The following is a 24,069-nucleotide window of genomic DNA, read 5'->3' on the forward strand; positions in this document are numbered from 1 at the left end:
TACTAGAGGCGCCAGAACAAATTCAGCATATCGCTTTGGAAGCTCGGGACGTGCATGACTGGCTGCGAGGTCCCTTTTGCATCGACCTAGTATATTTCACTGACCGTGAAAGAGGGGGCCGGGCCGTCTCTTTCTCCAGCTCTGCAGTAAGAGCAGATATATATATATGCAGTCAAATCACAATGTTCTGGAGATGCCGCCGTCGATGCCGTGCTTACATTGGCTTACCTAAGAGGATTGATGGTTGCCCGTTGACGCCGCCGTCCTGCTGTCGATTTCGCTTGGGGCCCAGGGAGACAGTGACTAATCCTGATGATATGCTTTCCTGATGGACTGATACGCTTAATTTTTTGGGGTTTGGTCAACTAACTAGATGGGTCTGTTCGATCGGCTGGCTTTTTGGCAGCGGTGCGACTGCTTTTTGTGTCTTGCGCTGACGGCTGCCTTCAAGCGCAAACGAGGAGGCCCAATAATTATTTGTCGAGTAATGTCCGCCTTCTCTTTTCTTTTGTGTCATCATCATCAAGAACTACGGAGTATTATACTTCCTTTCCCAAATTATAAGATATTTTATCATTTCTAGATTCGTAGTTTTACTATGTATCTGCATAGCAAATTGCTATGAATCTAGAAATGTTAAAACGTCTTATAATTTTGAACGGAGAGAGTACTATTTTTATTGGCTGGTGCCTTTCACAACTTGGTTCTATGGCCCCCTTTATTTCAATTATTTTGATTGGTGCAGCTTTTATATATCGAACATGACTGTAATTCAACTAATTGTCGGTCAATTGTAAAGTTTGGTTAAATAAATAAGACACGCCTTCATTTCATTTGTGTACAGAGAGGTACTGCTATGGTCAAGTGCTGCTTCTAAGCTGGGCCATTGTAAGCCGAAGAGAACATGCGCTACTAGGCCCATCTGGCCTGCTCTAAAAGTTCCTCAAAAAGAAAATGGGCTGCCTTAAAAAAAACATTTCATATGGGCTTCCAGCGCTCGCCGCCGACCGCATACTCTGCATCGCGCCGTCGCTGGCAACGCTGGCCGGTCACCGCCTCACGGCTCAATGCAAGGTGGCTCCTCCGGCTCTGAAATGCACCCTACGAGGGCCCTAGGAGGCGGCGCCGGGGCCGGCGTTGAGCCGAGCAGTTGCTGCGGCTAAGCCATTCGACTCGGCGGCGGCGGCGGCGACGACCCCGACTCCTCCGTCGTCTGCTTGGTCTCGATTCCAGTTGCTTCCTCCCGGTCACTAGATCTTTGCCTAACTAGCTGTCTAGTTCGTTTTTCTCTCTACTGGAGTTTCTGATTATAGATAGGATTGAGCCTTCTAGTTCTAGTTTGCAGTAGTATTTGGTTGTACGGATCCAGTTAATCGCTGTTGTAAACCTTGGGATTTCGCAACACAGAGATTGCATGTAAACTTGTGAAGTGCAGGAGGGTGCTTCTGCATGATAATATCAAATCATTGCTAAGTCCTGATTTAAGGCGTTTGCACAAACTACATGTCACACTTTATATGGAAATGGAGGTTTCTGTTCTTTAGATGCTGTCTAGTAAAGATTGGATAAAATGGTTCTGTACCTTTGTATCACACTGCTCAATGCTAGCCAGAAGGCCTGAAACAACTATATGTTGGGCTGTTGGTTCATGAAACTTCCCTCACTGGCTAACTTTAATTTTGAGCTGCACATTTTCAGGAACCAGATCAATTGGTGTTTTCAGAAAATTATGCTTTGTTGATAGTGTTAATTTCACTTCATCGGTTGCTGTTGGATTCAGTTTTCCTCTATTCTCTGGTGCAGGGTGGTGGATACTGTGTTTACATGAAGCGAGGGATGGGCGCCTGTGTTGGGGCTATTTCCAGCTACATGATGACAATGTAAGAACCTCCACCGCTGCTAATGTATTATATTACTTTTGTAATAAGCCTTATAATGAATGTATAGCTGTGTTTTGTCTTTTGTGTTCTACTGTGGATTAGTTGTTTCTGTTAGTAAGTTACTAGCTTGGAGTGGATTATGTAGCTTTGCTTCACAGTTCTCATTGCTAACTAGGAGGCATGCAACAGCTTTGTATTGGCTACATCTGTGGTGAATTTGTATGAAGCATGATGACATTGCCAATTTTTTATTTCTCCAATCAGTCGCTGTCCCTGAGTATTTACTTGTTATGAACTTATGGTGTTCGAAAGTGTCATTAATTGCCTTGGATCTTTTACCAAAAGCCCTAACCCATGGATAATTTAAATCGTGGAATTAAGTTAAGCGTTGGGATGGCAATGAAGAATGATAGATTATGTTGTGTGTATGTAATGAACATGTTTGGGCCCAAAGGACTGTGCTTCTAGGCTGGATTACAGTAGATGTAGAGTCACAGCTGCAGTAGGGCATCAACGAACTGAACAAAGGCATCAGCCTGGGTTCTCTATTCTCTTCTCCCACGTTGCGGCCTCCCCACAAGCTCTGATTCTTTCTATCTCAATCCCCAGCTCCCACCATTCCAGTCCTCTACAATTGTATCCCTAGTGCTTGTATTTTTTTGTGAAAAGTGTTGATTTGGTTTTTGAGCAATAACACCTATGCAACAGTGCGTCTTGTAATGGTACAGCTACCTGAACATAATGCTGGAGTGTACTCTAGCAGTTTAACCACACTGGTAGCTGAAAGAAGGGAGGAATCATTGACATTGACATTCATAAAGACAGTACAGAGTACAAGTATATATGAAGCAAGCCTAGTTCTACACTCTTCCAAATAACTTATCCTAATCCATGACAAGCACATCATACATTATTCTATCGACGATTTCACCTCCCGCCTGAGAGACTGCTTATACTGGTCTGGACTGAGGTATACTGGACATCATATTCACCAGAGGCAATTTCATTGTCATGCAGCTCACTGATGCTCCTGATGTTCAGATAAGCATCTGGCATCTCCGGAAATGGAGTGTCACCACTTAGATACTGCATGACAAGCCTCATGCTCGGCCTGCTGACTGGAGATGGGTGTGAGCAAAGAAGCCCAAGCTTCAGCACCAGCTCTGCCTCCTCCATCACATATTCATCTCCCAACCTAGGATCCATCATGCATACAACCAAACCACGCTGCCAAAACCTGAGCACAAAATCCACCAGGACTTGAGGTTCACCGCAGGAATTCACCCCGATCGGCCGCCTGCCACAGGCGACCTCCAGGATGAATGCGCCAAATGCAAACACATCTGTTGCTTTCGTGGCCTTTCCAAGCCTTGCTAATTCTGGGGAGATGTAGCCTCTAGTTCCTGCAACACAGGTTATATGTGCTTCAACTCCATGGTCATGCAACCTTGCTAGGCCAAAGTCACCTAGTCGCCTGTTCATCTCACCATCAAGAAGCACATTGCTTGCCTTGACATCTGGGTGTAAAACTACCTGCTCCCATTCCTCGTGCAGATAAAAGAGACCTGACGCCACACGCTTGATGATCTCAAACCTAAAAGGCCAACCCAAGGAAGGCTTCTCTAGGTCATACAAGTGCTTATCAAGGCTGCCATTTGACATGTACTCGTAAACCAGGAGCAGTTGACCTTTGCGACGACAGTACCCAAGTAACTGCACCAGGTTACGATGGCGAAGGCGGCCCATGCTTACGACCTCTGCAATGAACTCTTTCATCCCTTGCTTTGAGTCATGGGACATGACCTTCACTGCTACCTCCAACTTAGATGATGGAAGGACTCCTTTATATACCTTGCCAAATCCTCCTGCTCCAAGCAAATGCTTGTGTTTGAAGCCATTGGTAGCATGGAACAGATCCTTGTGCGAGAACCGATGGGGACCAAACTCGAGCTCCCAGTCCTCCCGGATCTCCCGGTACCTCAAGCATCTTCGCACGCTTAGGAAGACCACCACAAATAGCATGAACAACCCAACACTAATACTGATCCAAATAACGAATTGCACGATAACGTATGCGTTGTACTTGTACGTCCGAACGTCTCTGGAAGAACCAATTTGAGTTGTGTTTATTTCGGGTAGCTTGGAATAGTCAAGTTCTGCTAGTTTTCCATTCACTCTGAAGCTGCAGCCGAGAATGAAACATCCAAGATTGCCCCATGATGATGATGAGAAGGCAACATACATGTGATCCAATAACACTTCAGCAAGGTTGATGTTGTGAGATAACAAAGGATGCTTGGGCTTGGGCATGGGGATTGCAGCTAGACTGACGTTAAGCTGCATGAGTATGTGGTCGTAGTCTATCCATACTTGCATCTCCTTGCCACTGGATAGCCGCAGCGGGTGCAAATCAGAGTATGGATCATCCACGTAGTAGCCTGCCGGAGAGGATCGTGAGGAGTTCAAGCTGTTGATGTTGATGCCGACATGGTTGTCATCTATGTCATTGAATATCGAGTTGTATGAGGTGTCTAGCTCAATGCAGAGGAGATGGTTTGATTGTTTGGCATTGTCGTTGGTGTCAAGAAGACCAAAGGAACCAGAACTAATTGTTGCAGAGGTGAAGCTGGTGTTTGGGGCGAGGACAAAGGCAATTCCATCGCCCGTAGTGGATGGAAATTGATCAAAAGGAAGCATGGCAAAGGCAAAGGTAGCAGAGAAGGAGAAGATGGAGCCGTTGGTGAGGTTATGAATCTGGAACGGCGAAGGATAGAAGGCAAGACCTCGGGAGTACTCCATACCAGCGTTGTTGGTGGCAGCGAGGCTGAGGATGCCATTTGGTAGTATGGCAGCCGTACCATCGACGGCCCATCCTGCAGTGTCGTGGAATCCGTTGAACAGGAACCCGTCATCGGCGGCGAAAACGAGCGGGAGTAGGAAGAGAATAGCACTGGCCATGCCCATCTTGGAGGACATGATCATTGGACGGTAGTAGCTGCAGTTAGGGATGAAAACGGTACGGATATTTTTCGAATGTATTCGAAACTGAATCCGTTTAGAGAGGTTGAGATCTGTCCGTATCTGAGTCCGGATATCCAACATCCGATACCGTATCCGTATCCGAATACTCAAATCGCATATTTATGATGTCGATATCCAATCGTATCCTATCCGACATTGTTGACACTATTCATATTCGAATCCGAATCCGAACAGAAATATGAAAATAAATGTAATATCGGTGATATCCGTCCGTATCCGATCAATTTTCATCCCTAGCTGCAGTATAGGCACTAGGCAGTAGCAGCAGTGCACACACTACTGGAAAATGACACAACCACATGTGGTTTATATATGTTTTAACTTAGCTTAATCCTAGCGAGCCTTTTATCTATTGATCGGATGCGCGTTGTGACTTTGGCTTCATGTGGGCTGTCTGTTTCATTTAGTGAACCACAACATCTTGGAACGGATATTCTTTGGTGCCAGCGGTATATCACACCGGTATAGTCCACTACTGGAGACCGGCTCTTTGCCGAGTGCCAGGTGGTTTGCCGAGTGTTATTTTTCGGGCACTCGGCAAAGACGTTTTTGCTGAGTGTTTTTTTTTTGACACTCGGTAAAGAGGCTCTTTGCCGAGTGTTTTTTTTAACACAAACACTCGGCAAAGAGACTCTTTGCCGAGTGTTTTTTTTTTTGACACTCGGCAAAGAGCTTCTTTGCCGAGTATTATTTTTTATTACACTCGGCAAAGAAAATTTCAAAGCACATTTTGAAGCAGTAAATTAATTCAAATGAAAAAGTTTTCAACCACAAAGTTGTATAACTCATCAAGATGTACAATGTTTGTTTTGGTCTTTTCTTCATACGACAAAGTGAAAATAAATTTGTTCACAAATCTAACATATCTCTCTTGTAGTTTATGAAATTACAAGAGAGAGATATAAGATTTGTGAACAATGTTAGAACGACCATGTCGGATGAACAGATGACCAAACAACCAAAATAAACTTTGTAGATCTCTAAAAGTTACGAAACTTTGTAATTGGCAACTTTTTGATTTGAAAACATCTTGTCATGCAAAACTGCGTTTGAATTTTAAAATTTTAAAATTCGAACTTTTCAAACGACCTCGGATGAAAAAACAACCAAAATAAACTCTGTAGATCTCGAAAAGTTATGAAATATTGTAGTTGAACTTTTTGATTTGAAAACATCTTGTCATACAAAACTGTGTTTGAAATTTTAAAATTTTAAAATTCAAATTTTGTAAACGACCTCGGATGGAAAAACTTCCTAAACTAAAAGTGTAGATCTCGAAAAGTTATGAAACTTTGTAGTTTACAACTTTTTGATTTGAAAACATCTTGTCATGCAAAACTGTGTTTGAATTTCAAAATTTTAAAATTTAAATTTTGTAAACGAGCTCGGATGGAAAAACTTCCTAAACTAAAAGTGTAGATCTCAAAAAGTTATGAAACTTTGTAGTTTACAACTTTTTTATTTGAATTCATTTAGGGCTTCAAACATGCAATTTACACTCGGTTTAGTATAATATATTGGGAACTAAAACAGAATCCAGACACAAGTGAGAGTGTGGTGTAGTGGTAGAGAAGATACGTGCACAGCGGGAGGTTTCGGGATCGAATCGCGTCGGCCGCGTAGTCATGAAATTCACGCGAAAAATGTCGTAGATGGATGGACGCTGGCCGGTGGAGGCCTCCATTGATAAAAAAAATTCCGGTAAAAATTCCTATTTTTTCGGGGGTTTTTCGGTTTTAACTTTGTCGAGTGTCGGGCACTCGGCAAAGTTGGCTTTACCATCACTGTTTTTGACAAATGCTGTTCGCCAAATGTTACACTCGGCAAACCATTTGCCGAGTATTTTGGGCACTCGGTAAACTCAAGAAATCCGATAGTGGTCTATTAAGGTCTTCGTTGGCAGCGTCAACACGGCGGGAGAGCAAGACGTTAGTTTTCTGTAAGACTGTAACCTTGTCATTGACCAGCAATATATCTGCAGCACACTACCCAAAAACTAGCAATAACTGCTGGATCGATACCAGCTTTCACTACCCAACACTAGCAATCACTTACAGTATGGCCCTGCTGACCAGCTTCATAAACTGTTCTGAGCTATTTTATTTGTCAAACACTTATTTTCAAAACAACATTACCTATAAATTTGTTTTTCTCTCCCTCTCGTAAAGATATGAGTTAGGATAAAGCTGAAAAAGTAGCTTATCCTAGTTCTATCCCTCGTTTCTCTCTCTCATCCATGTACGAAGTTGTTGGTGATGCTATTTTACCAAACAGTTTTTTCAAAACAACTTAGTTTCATCTAAAAAGTTACTCATGAAGTTGTTTTTCAAAAAAAAATAGCTTTATTAGTGAAGTTGAGCTTACCCCGCATTTCATTATGGGCTTCTCACCCGGTGGTGATTCCCATTTCACAAAACAAAAAGAAAAGAAAAAACACCGTGCCCACTCCTGCACCTGTGGGTATTTAGGAAATTTAGAAGTAGATTTTGGGGTTACTTTATATTAATTTGAACAATGAGACAGGCTAGATACAAATTTTTTGAGTTTCTTACTTCAGATTATCGTGGGTATTTAGGGGAAATTTAGATTATTTTTTATAATGGCATAAACTTGCAATTTAGATGAGAATTTAGAGGAGCTTTTTACCTGTATGGCCCCGGAAAAAATACATCTTCCATGTACAGTTCTTTTTTTTAACTTACCTGTATGGTCCTAAAACGGAATTTTCTTCCTTCTATAGCCTTCCGTCCGTTTTGGACACTTGACGGTGTTAAGTCCACAATAAAATGACCATTATACCCTGGCGAAAAAAATAAAATATAGAGTTTTTTTTTGTTTGTTGTACATTTGGAGAAATATTATGCAAATAAATTTACATATAACAGTACGCAATAAGACACATAATCAAATAAACAAATACATTGCAACAAAGTGAGCTTATCAAATGCATAAAAATTGCACAAATGCATTGCAATTAACCATAGGTTGACACACAAATTGTTTACAAATCCACCATAGTTTCAGTCTCATATAAATAATGTCTCACATAAATAAGGCCACACAAAAGTACAATTTTAAACATACATTGGTCTGACATACAACGAGCGAATTCAATATGCATATCATAAAATCAAAGGTTGAGCCTTCTTTTGCTTCCTATGCGATTTTTTTTATTTTAACACTTTTTGTAAACTAATTTTAAATCTAACACTGTTTTTTTTCTTCAAAACTAACACTTTTGGCCGCGTCTATTGCCATGGCGTGGTGAAATGCTTGTGCCGCGCCATGCATGGTGACGCGGCAGGAGGCTGACGTGGCGAAGACCGGGGCCGCTGACCGGTGATGTGGCAGGCAGTGACGCGCCACGGCTCATGGCGCGGCAGTGACGCGCCACGGCTCATGGCGCGGCAGGATAAGATAAATATCGTCCGCGAGCCGCCCCTGCCCCCGACCCGCCCGCCCAGCCACCTACCTGCCGCCCCTGCCCGAAGCGCTGCCGCCGTCGCGCCCGCAGCGCCTGTCGTCGTCGTGCCTGCAGTGCCTGCCGTCGTCGTGCCTGCACACTGACCACCGCGCCTGCCCCCCGCCCCACGCCGCACAGAGCCCCGCCGGCCGCCCGCACGCGCCCACCGCGCCCGCCCACTCCGGCCATGCCACGAACGCCGGCGCGTCACGGCCGTCGATCGCCTGCTCATATCAAGGTAGGCTCTCTCGATTTCATGTTATTATGATTGTTATTTTAGTTAGGGTTAGTGATTTAGGATAGTTAGGTTAGTGAATTTGTTAAGATTTGTTAGTGATTTAGAATTTGTTAGGATGGTGATTTAGAATTTGTTAGTGATTTAGGATAGTTAAGGTTTGGTTAGGTAGTTAGGGTTTAGGTTACTGTTAGTTAGGATTTTGGGTTTAGGGATTGATTTTGGGTTTAGGTTAGGTAGTTGGGGTTTAGGTTACTGTTAGTTAGGATTTTGGGTTTAGGGATTGATTGTCGGTACTTAGTAGTGCGCGATACGGCGATTTGGATGACTTGATGAAGTTTCGTCAAATGTTTATTTTTCTAGTGAAGTTGTTTAATATGTCTGTTAATGTTACTTTGAATATATACATGTGCTTTCATATTGTGTTCATATTGCATAACAAGTAGTTCAAATTTTGCAATGCTACATAATTTTAATTTGAATATTGTTAATTTGAATACTCTAACTCTTTGTTTATCAATTTGTAACAGGATGGCCCCTCCCACGCAGCACCTGTTGTACCACATTCTTGAGGTGGAGTACGACGACCAGCACCGAGCACATATCTTGAGTGACACCGACGCACAGGTAGTCTTGCCTACTTTAAGGCCCCGCATGCACACCAGGGTGCACTAGTGGGACAAGCGTTACGCGCCGTATATATGGCGTGCCGGCTTCCTTGAGCTTGTCCGTGTTGTCAACTATGGTCTTCCGCCCCTTAACCCAGCACTACTTACTGCAGTTATAGACAGGTGTGAGTGCCTTCTTTGTACATAAATATTCTTATAACAAATTTGAGTCAACTAACAGTCGTTCTATTCTTATAATAGGTGGAGGCCTGAGACCCACACGTTCCACCTACCTTGCGGCGAGATAACCTTGACCATGCAGGACGTGAAGTCTATCTTTGGCCTTTAGTTGGGAGGACTTCTAGTGATGGGTATAGTTGACAACGACATTGGAGGAAGCTGGTGGCTCAGTTCACTGGCTTTCTTCCACCGAACGATGATGTTTCAAAGAAAAATAAGTGAGCAATTCAAGCCTATTTAATACTTGCATTACTTTCCTACAGTCATCGGGTCTCATTTTCTTTGATAAATTTCAGGAAAAGTTTTGGAGTTTCGTCGTCCTGGATCACATAGCGCTTTGATTACTTGGACCCATAGGTTGAGGAGGCTCAGATCGACAGGTTCGCTAGAGTATGGCTCTGGCACTTCCTTGGTGCTTTCCTCTTTCTAGACGCCTCTGGCAACACCATCAGATGGATCTTCCTTGACACACTACGCCAGATGTGGGAGAACATAGCGGCGTACAGTTGGGACAGCGCTGTCCTGGCATGGACATAACGACAGCTATGCATTGCCTGCCGTCGCACCTCAGGGTATGCGAGCCTTGGGGGTGCTCCTACCTACTCCAAGTTTGGTGTTGGGAATGATGGCCCGTTGGGAGGCCACTTAATACTGGTTTACCGGTAAGTACTTCGGTTTACTATATTCTTCGAGGCAGTGACATATGATGAGATTATTAATGGCTAATTCATTATCGTGTTCAATGTAGCAATGGAATGGGCAGGATACACTCCCTACAGCTCTATATATCTGGATGAAAGCAGAGTTAGTTAGAGGGAATGTGAGGCGCAAGTACAGGGAGTACACGGACGGTCTCGATGTCCTGATACAGCACCAGGTTACGCTCTCTTTACTATCATACATGTGTCTTGTTCGATGCACACTATATCACAACCTAACTCAATTACAAAATGTTCAGGTGCATTGGTGTCCTTGGGATGCTCCGGAGCTCTAGTACTATCTTAGTCCTGTCACTAGGGACGAGTCAGACGAGTATCGTTGCAACGTCCCTCTTATTTTCTTCCACGTGGCCGAGATTCACTTGCCCATCAGGGTCTGCAGATAGTTTGGAATAATGACAGGCTGCCCACCATCGTTTTACTCCACCAACCAAGGATTGCACAGGTGCGTTATCGATTAATAACAAAGCTACAATTCAAAGGTGTGTGTGGTACAACTAACATCGTTTTGTTGCAAGTATGACCGCAGAAAGAGGTACAAGACCAAGGATTAGCGCGTGACACAAAATGCGCACATCCACTTATGGGAGACCAGGGAACGGTAGCCGGTCCATGTGGGTCCTCCACATGACCAGCACATCTTCGATGAGTACCTATGGTGGCTTTGTAGGTCTACGAAGACACATATCAAGCCCCCGTACACTGAGGAGGCGATTGACGAGGACTCGAAGGAAGATGTGATCGAAGATGTGTACGACATTGCCACTAGGGAGGACACACAGCTATAGAGAGCCTTGCTTCAAAGATACGTGGTAAGATACTTGAATGGTATAATTTGTTATCCTTTTGGTATTAAGTATGTGTACTAAAATTGTTCAACCGTGTTTCTGTACCCAGGCGACACAATTGTCAAGGATGTCCAACGAAGCAGCGTTCTAGCTTCACGAGTCTAGAGGGTAGGGGCCAAGCGTTCTCGAGGCTTTTGTGGAGATAAACATAAACTTGTCTGTTCCAAAAATGTTTCTTTAGTGTATATGCGTTTGTGAAATGCACTAACTTTAATGTCTATTTATGCAGAAGGTGAAGAAGAGATGCAGAAAGCTAGCTCAGAAGCTGAGCTGCATGGACACTCCTTATATGGAACCGCCACTCCCAGTGCGGTCCAGCCGGCTCTTCTCAGCCGGTGATAGGTGCCACTTCCGCAGTGCGTACACCACCACATCATAGCGCTGGGAAGGACCCTACAACTGAGGACGATGAGGACAACGATGGCGATGACGACGACCCCCTAGGCTTCCGTAGACAGCACAGCCAATGGGATGATTGGCCGCAGGACGAGATCAGCATGTCTTAGCTAGGTGGTGCCCTGCTTGGTACCCAAGGAACCTCACAGGTACTAACAAAGGTAGTTTGTTTAAATACATAGGCTCCATGAAATAACGATCATAAAGATTATAAGTAATCGTGCATATCATATACTTGCAGGGTACGAGCCGTACGCACCGGTGACGCGACCACACCGACGTTGGCTACACTCCTAATGTGTTGCCAACAAATCTGAAGAGACAGAAGCGTCCGGAGATCCTTACACTCCTAGGTCTTAGTTTGTTAGGTCTAACGAATATTGGCATTCGAAACTTGCAGGCTTAGTTGGTTATGTTATGTCGAACTTATGTCAGACCAATGAAAATTTTATGTGGCAGCTTGTCAATTTGCGCACGGACTACATTTTTGCTTTATATTCGTTTCAATGAGTCGCGACAGCACTACTGGCGAGATTAAGTAGCAACTAGTTCGGGAACCGGCAGTCCTAGCGTATCTCAACGCTGGTGGCTGGCGTCTTGCACGAGGGGTCGAGGAAGCCGGGGTCCATGGTCGTGTCGCTGCTGATGGGGCCAAAAAGCCAAAAAAATAAGTGATTCGTTTTTAGCCCTTATAAAAAAATGGATTCTTGAACCTCTTTCACGCTATGTCATGTCGAGGTACTGTAGAAAAAAGAACCACAAAATCCGATCCAATTTTTCATAATCGATTAGTTAACATGGTGGTTAACCGTATTATGAAAGATGAAAAAACCATTGGCTTATCAAATTCTCTATCGAGCCATGAAAAAGATTCAACAAAAGACAGAAACAAATCACTATTGGTTTTACGTCAAGCAATATGTAGAGTAACTCCCACTATCGACGCGGAAAGTTCTGATTAAACCGTCCAGGTACTGCCGCACCATGCGCTGTGGCGCGTCACTGCCGCACCAAGATCGGTGGCGTGGCTGAAAGCTCTAGTTTGGTTTTAGTGAATTGATGAAACCCTAAGTGCTAACCTAGTTTATCAAGTGATCATGAGATAGGTAGCACATTCTAAGTGGTGAAGCAAATGAAGATCATGACATAATGATGGTGATGCCATGGTGATGATCAAGTGCTTGGACTTGAAAAGAAGAAAGAGAAAAATAAAAGGCTCAAGATAGAGGTACAAATGGTAGGAGCCATTTTATTTTGGTGATCGAGACACTTAGTGAGTGTGATCATATTTAGGATCGATAGTCGTACTATTAAGAGGGGTGAAACTCGTATCGAAATACGGTTATCAAAGTGCCACTAGATGCTCTAACTCATTGCATATGCATTTAGGATCTAGTGGAGTGCTAATACCCTTAAAATGTTTGTGAAAATATGCTAACACATGTGTCCAAGGTGATACACTTGGTGGTTGGCACATTTGAGCAAGGGTTAGGAACTTCACCGGCGGAGTGTCCACCCGTAGAGTGCGGACAGTCCGACAGTGACACTGGTGCTCTATACAGAAAAGACCGTGGTCACTGTAAGTGACCGGACGCTGGTCTTGGTAGGACCGGCACGTCCGGTTAGTGGTAGCATTGAGCGTGCGGTTTCGGTCGTATGACTGGACACTTGCGCGAGAAACGACCGGACACTTAGGGCCTGAGTCCGATCAGTATGACGTATAATGACATATGCAGTGCACAGGGAGATGTTGAGTGACTGGACGCTGGGTGAGTCTGGTTGAGCATGACCGGACGCGTCCGGTAGTGATTTTTCGCTTTTGGTACCTTACTGGAAACGACTGGACGCTGGTGTTGGTGTGTTTGGTCACTTTGAGCAGCGCGTCCGATCACTACTTAAGTGTACTGATGACCGTTGAGATCAGGCAATCAGTGTTTGAAGCAGGGGCCACGTGGCGTGCATCGCATGACCGGACGTTGAGGTCCAGTGTCCGGTCGATCTGACCAGTGCGTCCGGTGACCCCGAGTTGTACCCAGTGAAGGGGTACAATGGCTCTATTTCGTGGGGGCTTTTATTTAAGCTCCATGATCGGCTCAAGCTCACTCTCTTGGCCATTTGCATTGACATAGCAACTTTGTGAGCTTAGCTAAAGCCCTCTCACTCATCTCCATCATCGATTCATCATCTTTGTGAGATTGGGAGAGAATCCAAGTGCATTGCTTGAGTGTTTACATTTAGAGGCACTTGGTGTTCGTGTTTTGCTGCAGGATTCGCTTGTTGCTGTTGGTGGTTGCTGCCACCTAGATGGCTTGGAGCAGCGAGGATCGTTGAGTGGAGATTGATGATTGTCTCCGGCTCCGATCGTGTTGATTATGAGAGGTTCTTGACCTCTCTCCGATGGAGAGCCAAAATGTACTTTAGTAAATTGCTCTTGGCTTGTGTGATCCTCATCTTGTGTTGGTTGTGCGGCACCCTATTGAGGGTTTAGCGTGTGATGCCAATTAGTATGTGAACCTCCAAGTGAGTGAATCGCCACAACGAGGACTAGCTTGCCGGCAAGCAAGTGAACCTCGATAAAAAATCATATTGTGTCATCATTTGATTTCGAGATGATTGGTCTTCATTGGTATTCATCCTTGTAATTGATTAGTTCATTCCTCAACACAGCGGTATAACTATCTTGCTTTCTCTCTTTACGTTATCACAAACTAGTCATCAAGCTCTTTAGTGTAGCTAGTTGTGAGAGCTTGTTAGTATAGTTAGTGTGGCTCTTTAGTTAGTCTTTGAGAGCACACTAACTTAGTGTAGTGACATAGCCATTATGTGGATAGAAACTATATAAACTACAATTATGGTAGGTGGCTTGCAATTTTAGTAGGCTAGCGCAACACTCGCTTCTCCTCATAATTGTCTAACCGGTTTGCTAAGTGTTGTTGTAGAAATTTTTAATAGGCTATTCACCCCCCTCTAGCCATTAGGACCTTTCAGCGGCAGACCCTGCCACGTCACTGGTCAGCGGCCCCGGTCTTCGCCACGTCAGCCTCCTGTCGCGCCACCATGCATAGCGCGGCACAAACATTTCGCCGCGCCATGGCAATAGGCGCGACCAAAAGTGTTAGTTTTGAAAAAAAAAAAAGCAAACAGTGTTAGATTTAAAATTAGTTTACAAAAAGTGTTAAAAATAAAAAAATCTCGCGTGCTCATGGCAGGGCTGCTAGGAAGTTCTGTCTTGCTTCTTGTACCCATTGATGGGCTGTCAAGTGGCACCTTTATAATGTTTATGTCTTTTTTTCTTTGGAAGGCCTAGCTTCTTCTTGATGGGTTTCAGCTTCCTTTTACTTTGAGCAGGTCAATCTTCATGTGAACCAATAGAAAGTGTGTCTGGCTGATTTGACCCACTTCTTGACCTACAAATGTTATACATTGACAATGGTTTAAATTAGAGGAAAAAAATTGAATGAATGAATAAAATTCAGAATTAAGAAATGTATAATTTTGAACGTACAGAGTTGGAGTTAGTGTGGTTTTCCTTTTTCTTACTTGAAATTCTCAGGCTTTGGCTGTCATGATAGTCAAATAATTTAGTTTTGAAAGCAAGATGTGATGATAGAGAGATTCCATCAATATTTCAATTACCTTTAAGAGCCTTTAGGTGTATAATCATCACTTTTCCTCTTTTTAGTAGACGTTGTTTTCAAGTTTTGACTACGGTGACAAAGTTGGTACTTAGAATCCATCAGAAATGCGAAATAACCATGTGAGAAAGGAAGAAATAGCAAACCTTGGGGGAAAAGACATGGATGCCGCTGGTGCATCTTCCTTCAAAGGCACAATGAAACTTTGGATAGATTTGGTGTTCCTTGCCCTCTTCTTTGGTTCCCCTGTAATAAGAATAGAATCAATAGCACGTACTTTATGAAGGAAAAACATAAATGGTAGAGAAGACTAGACACGTTATTACCTGATTGCTTTCGTAGCTTCAATGTGTTCTGGTCTGCCCCTCTTGCAATTATGCAAATTATGTCCATAGTCCATACAAACAGGGCACTGGTGCTGTCCTTTTCTCTTTTTCTTGTCACCAGTTGTAACATCCCGAAAATTCAATTCTTAAAAATCACTCGCTCAAAAATATTTTCAAAATCTATTTTGAAAACTAATGTCAGTTGAGCTATATTTAAATCTCCTTCCTACTCAAAACCACCTCATAATATATATATATATATATATATATATATATATATATATATATATATATATATATATATATATATATATATATATATATATATATATACCTTTGTCCACCGTCCAAATTATATCCCGCGCACCATAGCACCAGCATCACTCGCCCATCCCCCACCTCTCTCTCGCTTCGCTCGCCCCTGCCCGATGCCCGACAACCGACAACAGCCCATGTGCCGACCCCACCAAACTCACTGTTAATGCCAGACATGGTTGTCATCTATGTCATCAAACTCACTGTTGTAAGTTGTAATCGGTATCTATCTCAATGTACACGAGGTGATTTGATGAGTTGCCGTTGTGGTTGGGGTCAAGAAGACCAAAGGATCCACAACCAGTTGTTACATTGGTGAAGCTGATGTTTGGGGCCAAGGACAAAGGTAATTCCGTCACCCGTACTACTGTATCTGTATCTATGGCCATGTTCGCTTCTCTTTAACCCGTCTTTTTTAGTTTTTTTTTTGTCGGAACAGTATTTTTCTCTCACAACAAATCGGTCGGAACAGTATTTTGGCTTGTTTTTTCAGCGAAGCGAACGGGGCCTATATAGGCTTTATGAAGAATTCATCGGAAGGAAGGCCAAGGTGGCAGAGAAGGAGAGCTAGTGAAATAGTTGATCTAATAGTTAGCTAGCTAATAGTTCATAGCTAATAAATAATAGTTATTATTGGCTAGTTTGATCCAATACGATTAGCTTAAACATTGGTATAGCTCTTCTCTTCTGAGCAGATACGCGTGGTGACTGTGGCTTCATTTGGGCTGTCAGTTTAATTAAGCGAAGCACTACGTCATTGAGCGGAAATTCTTTGGTGCCACCTGGAAGTCAAACGTGTAATGTTGACTAATTAGCGTTGTGATTACTTTGGAACGAGTCTAGATTGCAACTTCAACCTTATCTTTGACAGCCAGTCGGCCACTTTTTTTTTTTTTGAGAAATCACCACACTCTTTATTGATGCATTTGGTTATAAAATCTTGTATCTTTGACCAGCAATATATCTGACACATTCGAGATATAGCCGTGGACTGACCAGACGATAGAATGACTGGCTGAGGGCCCAGTGAGAGATGAGACTATGCGCCCAAGCAAGAACTGATAAATTCTTATCATCAAAGAAAGAAAAAGTCCAATTTACCTCTATAAAACATCGATTGAGTCCGGATTCCTACCTTAACTGGAAAACTAAGGCATTAATCCTTCCTAAGTAGCAAAATTGTGCTTGAATTGTCGGCTTCCGGGGAGAATCCACCACGCCCAGCAGGTTTGGCCAGGCCCGGCTCAGCCTGGCCAGAGCCTGAGCCTGCTGGGCTATGCTCGGCCGACAGTGCAAAGTGGCTTCCGGGAAGAAGAGTATTTCAATTCAATCTGGTGGCAGGGGTGGATCATGGTTCACCAATTGGTGGACAAATCCCTTTTGTAAGTAGTAGTGTTTTGTACTAAGCGACGATCCTAAGATTTGTTAGACTGTTGCATGATGACATCAATAATGGCCTGATTTTGTAGATCCACCCTGTTGTCAATGTCAGGCATGCAAACACGCCCATTATGACTGCCGGACGAAAAAGAGGTTCGATCGATCCGGGCAGACAGACAGGGTAGAGCCACTCCAGATCAGTGCACATGCAAGCGAATAGGAAAATTTGTCGATGGATTCCACGGCCACGCTGATGATAATTATTGGAGTTGTGATACCACCTACTTGTTCAGCTGATCATGGATGCACTCGATCAATTAGCTCTAACAATGCAAGCACTTCACCTGATTGATTACCTGACGAGGATAGGATAGCACACAATGCAAGCAGGCGGTCTCCTGCTACAAGGTGGGGTACTCCTACTACGAGCGAATTGCTCACTCTCACCGGCCACTGACTGACCAGCAGTCTGCAGTCAGCAGGCGGAGGCAGTCACTGGCTCACTGCACATGATTACTGTGTAAATGCAGCCAACATCTGGAAAGAGCCTGTTCGACTGGCTGGAAGGATACTGATTTGTTAGGAGAGAAAAATATTGTTATTTCACTGAAACAATACGGCTGATAAGTTGAAGTGAACAGGGCCAGAGCCTCACGTAGCCAACCCACACCCACAGTTGCAGCTTGCAGAGGGCCGGCCGGGGCAGCTTATCCCACCACCCATCTCCGTTTGCTCCGGCGTTCCCATCCCAATAGCAAGTATCCTATCCTATCTATCCCTCACTTTCTTCCTCCCTCCCTCCCTCCCTCCTCTCTCTCTTCTAGCTGCTAGCTCGACCACCCAACCAATGTAGAAACTGGATTAAGATCAATTCTCGTTGGAACGCTCGCTTTCCCTCTCTCTCTCCTTCGATGAACTCACGACGTACGCGACGAACAGATGGAACTCAGGGATTTTTGCGCAACGCGCAGAACTGCTGCTTTTCTGTTTTCTTTCTCCTTTTATTGAGTCACACGATTACACGGTTGGCAAGGCCATGAGCACATCCGCCCACGCCCCGTTTTAGCTGCGCCATCCCACAGCCACGGAACATGGGCGCCATTGCCGGGCCAAGCTTCGCCACACACACACGCTCTGCATGAAAGGGAACGAGCACGATGCGGACGACGCCGTGCTCACCGCTAGACAAACTAAGAATAGAAATATGCAACGCAACAGGTTATTTTTCAACAACCCCCCCTAATCATGTTGCGCTGCACCAACGTTGATGATGCCGCTCCGAATGCGTAGCTCCTCGAGACGTTCACGTGGAAGCGGCTTCGTGAGCAAGTCCGCCAGTGGATCACCGGTCCTGACATAGTCCGTCTCCAACGATCCATTGTTGATGCAATCTCGAATGAAGTGGAAACGAACATCAATGTGCTTACTTCGATCGTGAAGCACAGGATTCTTGGCGAGAGCAAGCGCGGACTTGTTGTCGATGTAGAGCAATGGCACAACGACCTTCGCGTTCACCAGATCGGCTAGTAGACACGAAAGCCAGAGTCCTTGGCACGCCGCGGTGGCGCCGGCGATGTACTCCGCTTTGCACAACGATAACGCCACCACACGCTGCTTCTGCAATTGCCAGCTCACTGGGCTCTGGCCGAGGAAGAAGAAGGCACCTGAAGTGCTCTTTTGGTCGTCGCAGTCCCTGGCCAAATCGGCGTCGCTGTAGCTGATCAACTCTAGAGCACCCTCACCGCGTCTATAGACACAACCATGAGAGCGCGTACTAGCTATGTACGTGAGGAGGTGTTTGACGGCACTCCAGTGTTCCGTCGTAGGCGCCTTCATGAACCGGCTCACCATACCCACCACAAACGTAATGTCTGGTCAGGTGTGAACCAGATACCGCAGGTTCCCCACGACGTTGCGGTACAACATTGCATCAATGGGCGGATTGGAGCTCACCTTGCTCAGCTTGAGCCTCGGCTCCATCGGTGTGCTGCAAGGGTTGCAGCCCGTGAGCCCGGCCTTGGCAATGATCTTATCAGCATAGGAGCTTTTGGCATAGCGTGATCTCCTTCTCACCCTGGTGTACCTCTATGCCGAGGTAGTAGTGGAGTGGGCCGAGGTCGCTCATCTTGAAGAGCCTCGCCATCTCCTCCTTGAAGCGGGTGACCTTCGTCTGGTTTGCTCCAACCACGATGAGATCATCGACGTAGACACCAATGAGCAACAGGTTGTCGCCAGTGCCATGCACATACACGACGTATTCCGTCATGCTGCATCTAAACCCAAGGGACAACAATGAGCTGTCTAGCTTGGCGTTCCATGCTCTGGGCGCTTGTCGAAGACCATACATCGCCTTGTGGAGCCTGTACACCTTGTGCTCCTTGCCTCGGATTGTGAAACCCAGTGGCTGCTCGACGTAGACCTCCTCCACCAGGTCACCGTTCAAGAACGCAGACTTGACGTCGAGATGGTGCACCATCCACCCATGGTGCGCGGCGATGGTGAGGAGAAAGCGCACCGACTCTAGTCGTGCCACTAGCGTGAAAACCTCCTCAAAGTCGATGCAGGCGCGTTGCACGTACCCCTTCGCCACTAGATAGGCCTTGTGCCTAGTGATGTTGCCGTCGGCGTCGCGCTTGATCTTGAACACCCATTTGAGCCCAATGGGTTTCTTGTCGGGCGGTGCATCGGTGAGCATCCAAGTCTTGTTGTCTGTGATGGACTTGAGCTCTTCCACCATCGCCTGATTCCACTCCTTGTGGTTCACAGCATCGTCGTAGGTAGTGGGTTCTTCATCGACGACGAGGAGCAGATCGCCATCTGCCACGAGCTCGTCGTTGTCGTACAGCAGGCTGTCAACGACCCTGAAGCGGTGAGGGAGGCCATTGTCGTTGGCGGCGTCCAGTGTCTCTAGCGCGCCTGACGTTGGGGAAACAAACTCAATGGGGATCGCGCCCTTCAGTGGCAGGTTACCTTGCCACGGTACGGGTCTTCCTTGGACATGGGGAGTTCATGGTGATGAGGTTGCAGTGGACGCCGTTGATGTTGCTGAGCCTGGCACCGACGTCGGTTGTGCCGGTTGTGATGAAAGCCGAGAGGGCGATGCTGGTGCTGTAGACGATGGAGACGCGCCCCTTGGTGTCGACGTTGCGGACCCGTGTCCAGCTGACGAAGTGGTGTTTGGCTCACCTGCGTCTAGTTAAACCTAGGACTCCTCAATGACAAACGAGTCCTGGCCACCATTGTAGTCGTTCTCTTCCACGCCGCTGTTGTCGGACGCGCTCCAGTCCCAGGCAGCACCCTCCTCAAACAACGCATCACGCGTGACGTGCACGTGGTTCGCGACGGGATCAAACACCCGGTAGGCTTTTGAGCCTGCTTCGTAGCCGATCATCACCATCTTCTTACTCCGGTCATCTAGCTTCCCGGTGTTTGGCTTCATGACCTTGACATGAGCCACGTAGCCAAACATGCACAGAAAGTGGATGGCCGGGCTGTCGCCGTACCAGGCTTCGTATGGAGTCTGCCCCACTAGGCTCTGTGTTGGCGCGTGATTCAACAGGAAGACGGCCATCATCACAGCCTGCCCCCAAAGCCAGGCCGGAATGTTCTTGGCCTTCATCATGCTCTGTGCCATGACGAGCACAGACTGATTCCGGTGTTCCACCACGTCGTTTTGCTGAGGACTGTATGGCGCAGTGAGATGCCACTTGATGCCATGGTCGAAGCAGTACTCGAGGAAGCTCGCCGACATGAACTCCCGCCACGGTCAGTGCGGAACGCCTTGATCTGCCTCCCCGCTTCGTTCTTGACACCGGCGCGTAGCTTCTTGAATGCGTCCTCGGTGTCGGACTTGTTGGCGAGAAGTACCGCTCACATGTACCTGGACATGTCATCGATGACGAGCAATATATAACGCTTGCTGCTGGGTGTTGGTGGAGTCACCGCGCTGCAAAGGTCACCGTGAAGAAGCTCGAGTGGTTTGGAGGCACGGTACTTGGCTACCTGCGAGAAAGGTGCTCGACATTGTTTCCCCGCTAGGCACGCATCGCAGACATGTTCGACATGCTCAATCGAAGGCAGTCCGCGAACCATGCCGCCGTGGCTCATCTTCTGCAGGGCCTAGAACCCGAGATGGCCAAACCGAGCATGCCATCTCCACTCGTCGTCGTCGTAGCTGGCTGCCAGGAACACGAGCCTCGCTGGCTTGAGTAGGAGGATGTAGAGGTGGTTCATCGAGCACTTTACCTTGGCGAGCAGTTCCTGGCTACCACGATCCCACATCCAGAGAACGCCATCGTCGATGTCGATCTTGCAACCGTTCTTGTTGAGTTGACCGATGCTCAGGATGCTGCTCCAGAGTCGTGGGATGTGGTACACATCATGGAAACGCACGGTGGCCGACGTCCTTCGACTCGAACAGGATGGTGCCATGCCCTGTGATCTCCACCAACGATCCATCGCCAAACCATACTGAGCCGATGACGCCACGGTTCAGCTCGGAGAAGATGGACGCATCGCCGGTCATGTGGTTCGATGCTCCTATGTCGAGGTACCACTTCAACTCTCCCTAGTCGTTGCCATCATCGATGTCTGCCATGACCTTGCGTTCGTTGAGGAAGACCTGTTCGACGTTGTGCACACCGTGGACGGTTTCCTCAGCAGGTGCCACCACTGCCATGAACAGCGACGGTGACTCTTCCTCCGCCTGGGCGAGGTTCGCCTGTGCTTGCGCCGCCTCATCACGCTTCTTCTTACGGCACTCTTGGATCCAATGTCCAGTCTTCCCGTAGTAGCGGCAGGCGTCATCGTCGACTTAGCCGCCGTGGCCCCCCTTGGGAGGTCCTGAGCGTGTCTCCTTACCACGCTCCTTGCCGCGGCCACATTTGCCACGACGCTTGCCAGAGCCGACCCATCAGCATTAATGTTGAGGCAGGACGCAAGATGGGCGATCACTGCTCTTCGGTGAAGTACAGCTTGCCGTCGATCTCCTTGCCGATGCCACTGCTGGCTGATCCGCCACCACCTTTGCCTTTCCCACGATCGAATCGCTCCTCCGTCGCCTTCAGATGCCCAACCAGTTCCTCCAGAGAAACCGCCTCGAGATCGAGGAGGGTCTCGATGGCCACCGCAATCTTATGAAAGCGATCCGGTAGGGCGTGAAGAAACTTATGAACGATCGCTTCCTCTTCGTAGACATCACCCAAAATCGTGAGCTGGTGAAAGCTCTAGTTTGGTTTTGGTGAATTGATGAAACCCTAAGTGCTAACCTAGTTTATCAAGTGATCATGAGATAGGTAGCACATTCCAAGTGGTGAAGCAAATGAAGATCATGACATGATGATGGTGATGCCATGGTGATGATCAAGTGCTTGGACTTGAAAAGAAGAAAGAGAAAAACAAAAGGCTCAAGGCAAAGGTATAAATGGTAGGAGCTATTTTGTTTTGGTGATCAAGACACTTAGAGAGTGTGATCACATTTAGGTTCGATAGCCGTACTATTAAGAAGGGTAAAACTCGTATCGAAATGTGGTTATTAAAGTGCCACTAGATGCTCTAACTCATTGCATATGCATTTAGGATCTAGTGGAGTGCTAGTCTGACGGTGCCACCGGCACCCTAGATAGAAAAGACGGAGGTCACTGTAAGTGTCCAGACGTTGGTCTCGGTTGGACCGGCGCGTCTGGTCAGTGGGAGCAGAGGGCGCGCAGCGTCGGTCATTGACCGGACGCTAGGTCACTCAGTGACCGGATGCTAACAGGGTGTGTCTGGTCCTGCTGATGTGGCAGTGGATAGAGGAGTTGCCGAGTGACCGGACGCTGGGTGTCGGTCGAGCTTGATCGGACACGTCCGGTCATGAAAAGTCGTCTCTGGATACTTACTGAAAACGACCGGATGCTGGGGTTCAGCGTCCGGTCACTTTGCAGCAGCGCGTCCGGTCATCACTTGACCGTTGAGATTGGGTGATCAACATTTGAAGAGAGGGGACACGTGGCACGCATCGTGTGACCGGGCGCTGAGGTCCAGCGTCTGGTCGATATGACCGGAGCATCCGATCACCCCGTGTTGTGCCCAAAGAAGGGGTACAACGGCTCTATTTTGTGGGGGCTTCTATTTAAGCCCCATAGCCGGCTCAAGCTCACTCTCTTGGCCATTTATATTGACATAGCAACCTTGTGAGCTTAGTCAAAGCCCTCCCACTCATCTCCATTATTGATTCATCATCTTTGTGAGATTGGGAGAGAATCCAAGTGCATTGTTTGAGTGTTTACATCTAGAGGCACTTGGTGTTCGTGTTTCGCTGCGGGATTCACTTGTTACTCTTGGTGGTTGCCGTCACCTAGACGGCTTGGAGCAGCAAGGATCGTCGAGCGGAGGGTGGTGATTATCTTCGGCTCCGATCGTGGTGATTGTGAGGGGTTCTTGACCTTTCCCCGGCGCAGAGCCAAAAGGTACTCTAGTGAATTGCTCGTGGCTTGTGTGATCCTCATCTTGTGTTGGTTGTGCGGCACCATATTGAGGGTTTGGCGTGTGATGCCAACTAGCGCGTGAACCTCTAAGTGAGTGAATCGCCACAACGAGGAGCAGCTTGCCGGCAAGCAAGTGAACCTCGGTAAAAAAATCATTGTGTTCATCATTTGATTCTGAGGTGATTGATCTTCATTGGTATTCATTCTTGTGATTGTTTGGCTCCTTCCTCGACACGGCGGTATAACCTTCTTGCTCACTCTCTTTACTTTACCGTAAACTAGTTGTCAAGCTCTTTAGTGTAGCTAGTTGTGAGAGCTTGTTTGTTTGGTTAGTGTGGCTCTTTAGTTAGCCTTTGAGAACAAACTAACTTAGTGTAGTGTCATAGCTATTGTGTGGATAAAAACTATATAAACTAGAATTATGGTAGGTGGCTTGCTTTTTAGTAGGCTAGCGCAACACTTGCTTTGCCTCATAATTGTCTAACCGGTTTGTTAAGTGTTGTTGTAGAAATTTT

General features: G+C 46.4%; 1 protein-coding gene across 1 annotated transcript; it reads right to left on the bottom strand.

The window, feature by feature from the left end:
* Positions 1–2,807: 2,807 nt before the first annotated feature.
* Positions 2,808–18,189, bottom strand: LOC136547965 (L-type lectin-domain containing receptor kinase SIT2-like). The gene is made up of 3 exons (XM_066539637.1): positions 18,109–18,189; positions 8,395–8,609; positions 2,808–4,875 (listed from the first exon to the last, which is right to left on the bottom strand). Exons 1-3 carry the CDS (start codon positions 18,187–18,189, stop codon positions 2,808–2,810), a joined length of 2,364 nt encoding a protein of 787 aa, XP_066395734.1.
* Positions 18,190–24,069: the final 5,880 nt, after the last annotated feature.

The sequence above is a fragment of the Miscanthus floridulus genome, chromosome 4 (genome assembly GCF_019320115.1).
Source record: "Miscanthus floridulus cultivar M001 chromosome 4, ASM1932011v1, whole genome shotgun sequence".
In the NCBI taxonomy this organism is placed as follows: domain Eukaryota; kingdom Viridiplantae; phylum Streptophyta; class Magnoliopsida; order Poales; family Poaceae; genus Miscanthus; species Miscanthus floridulus.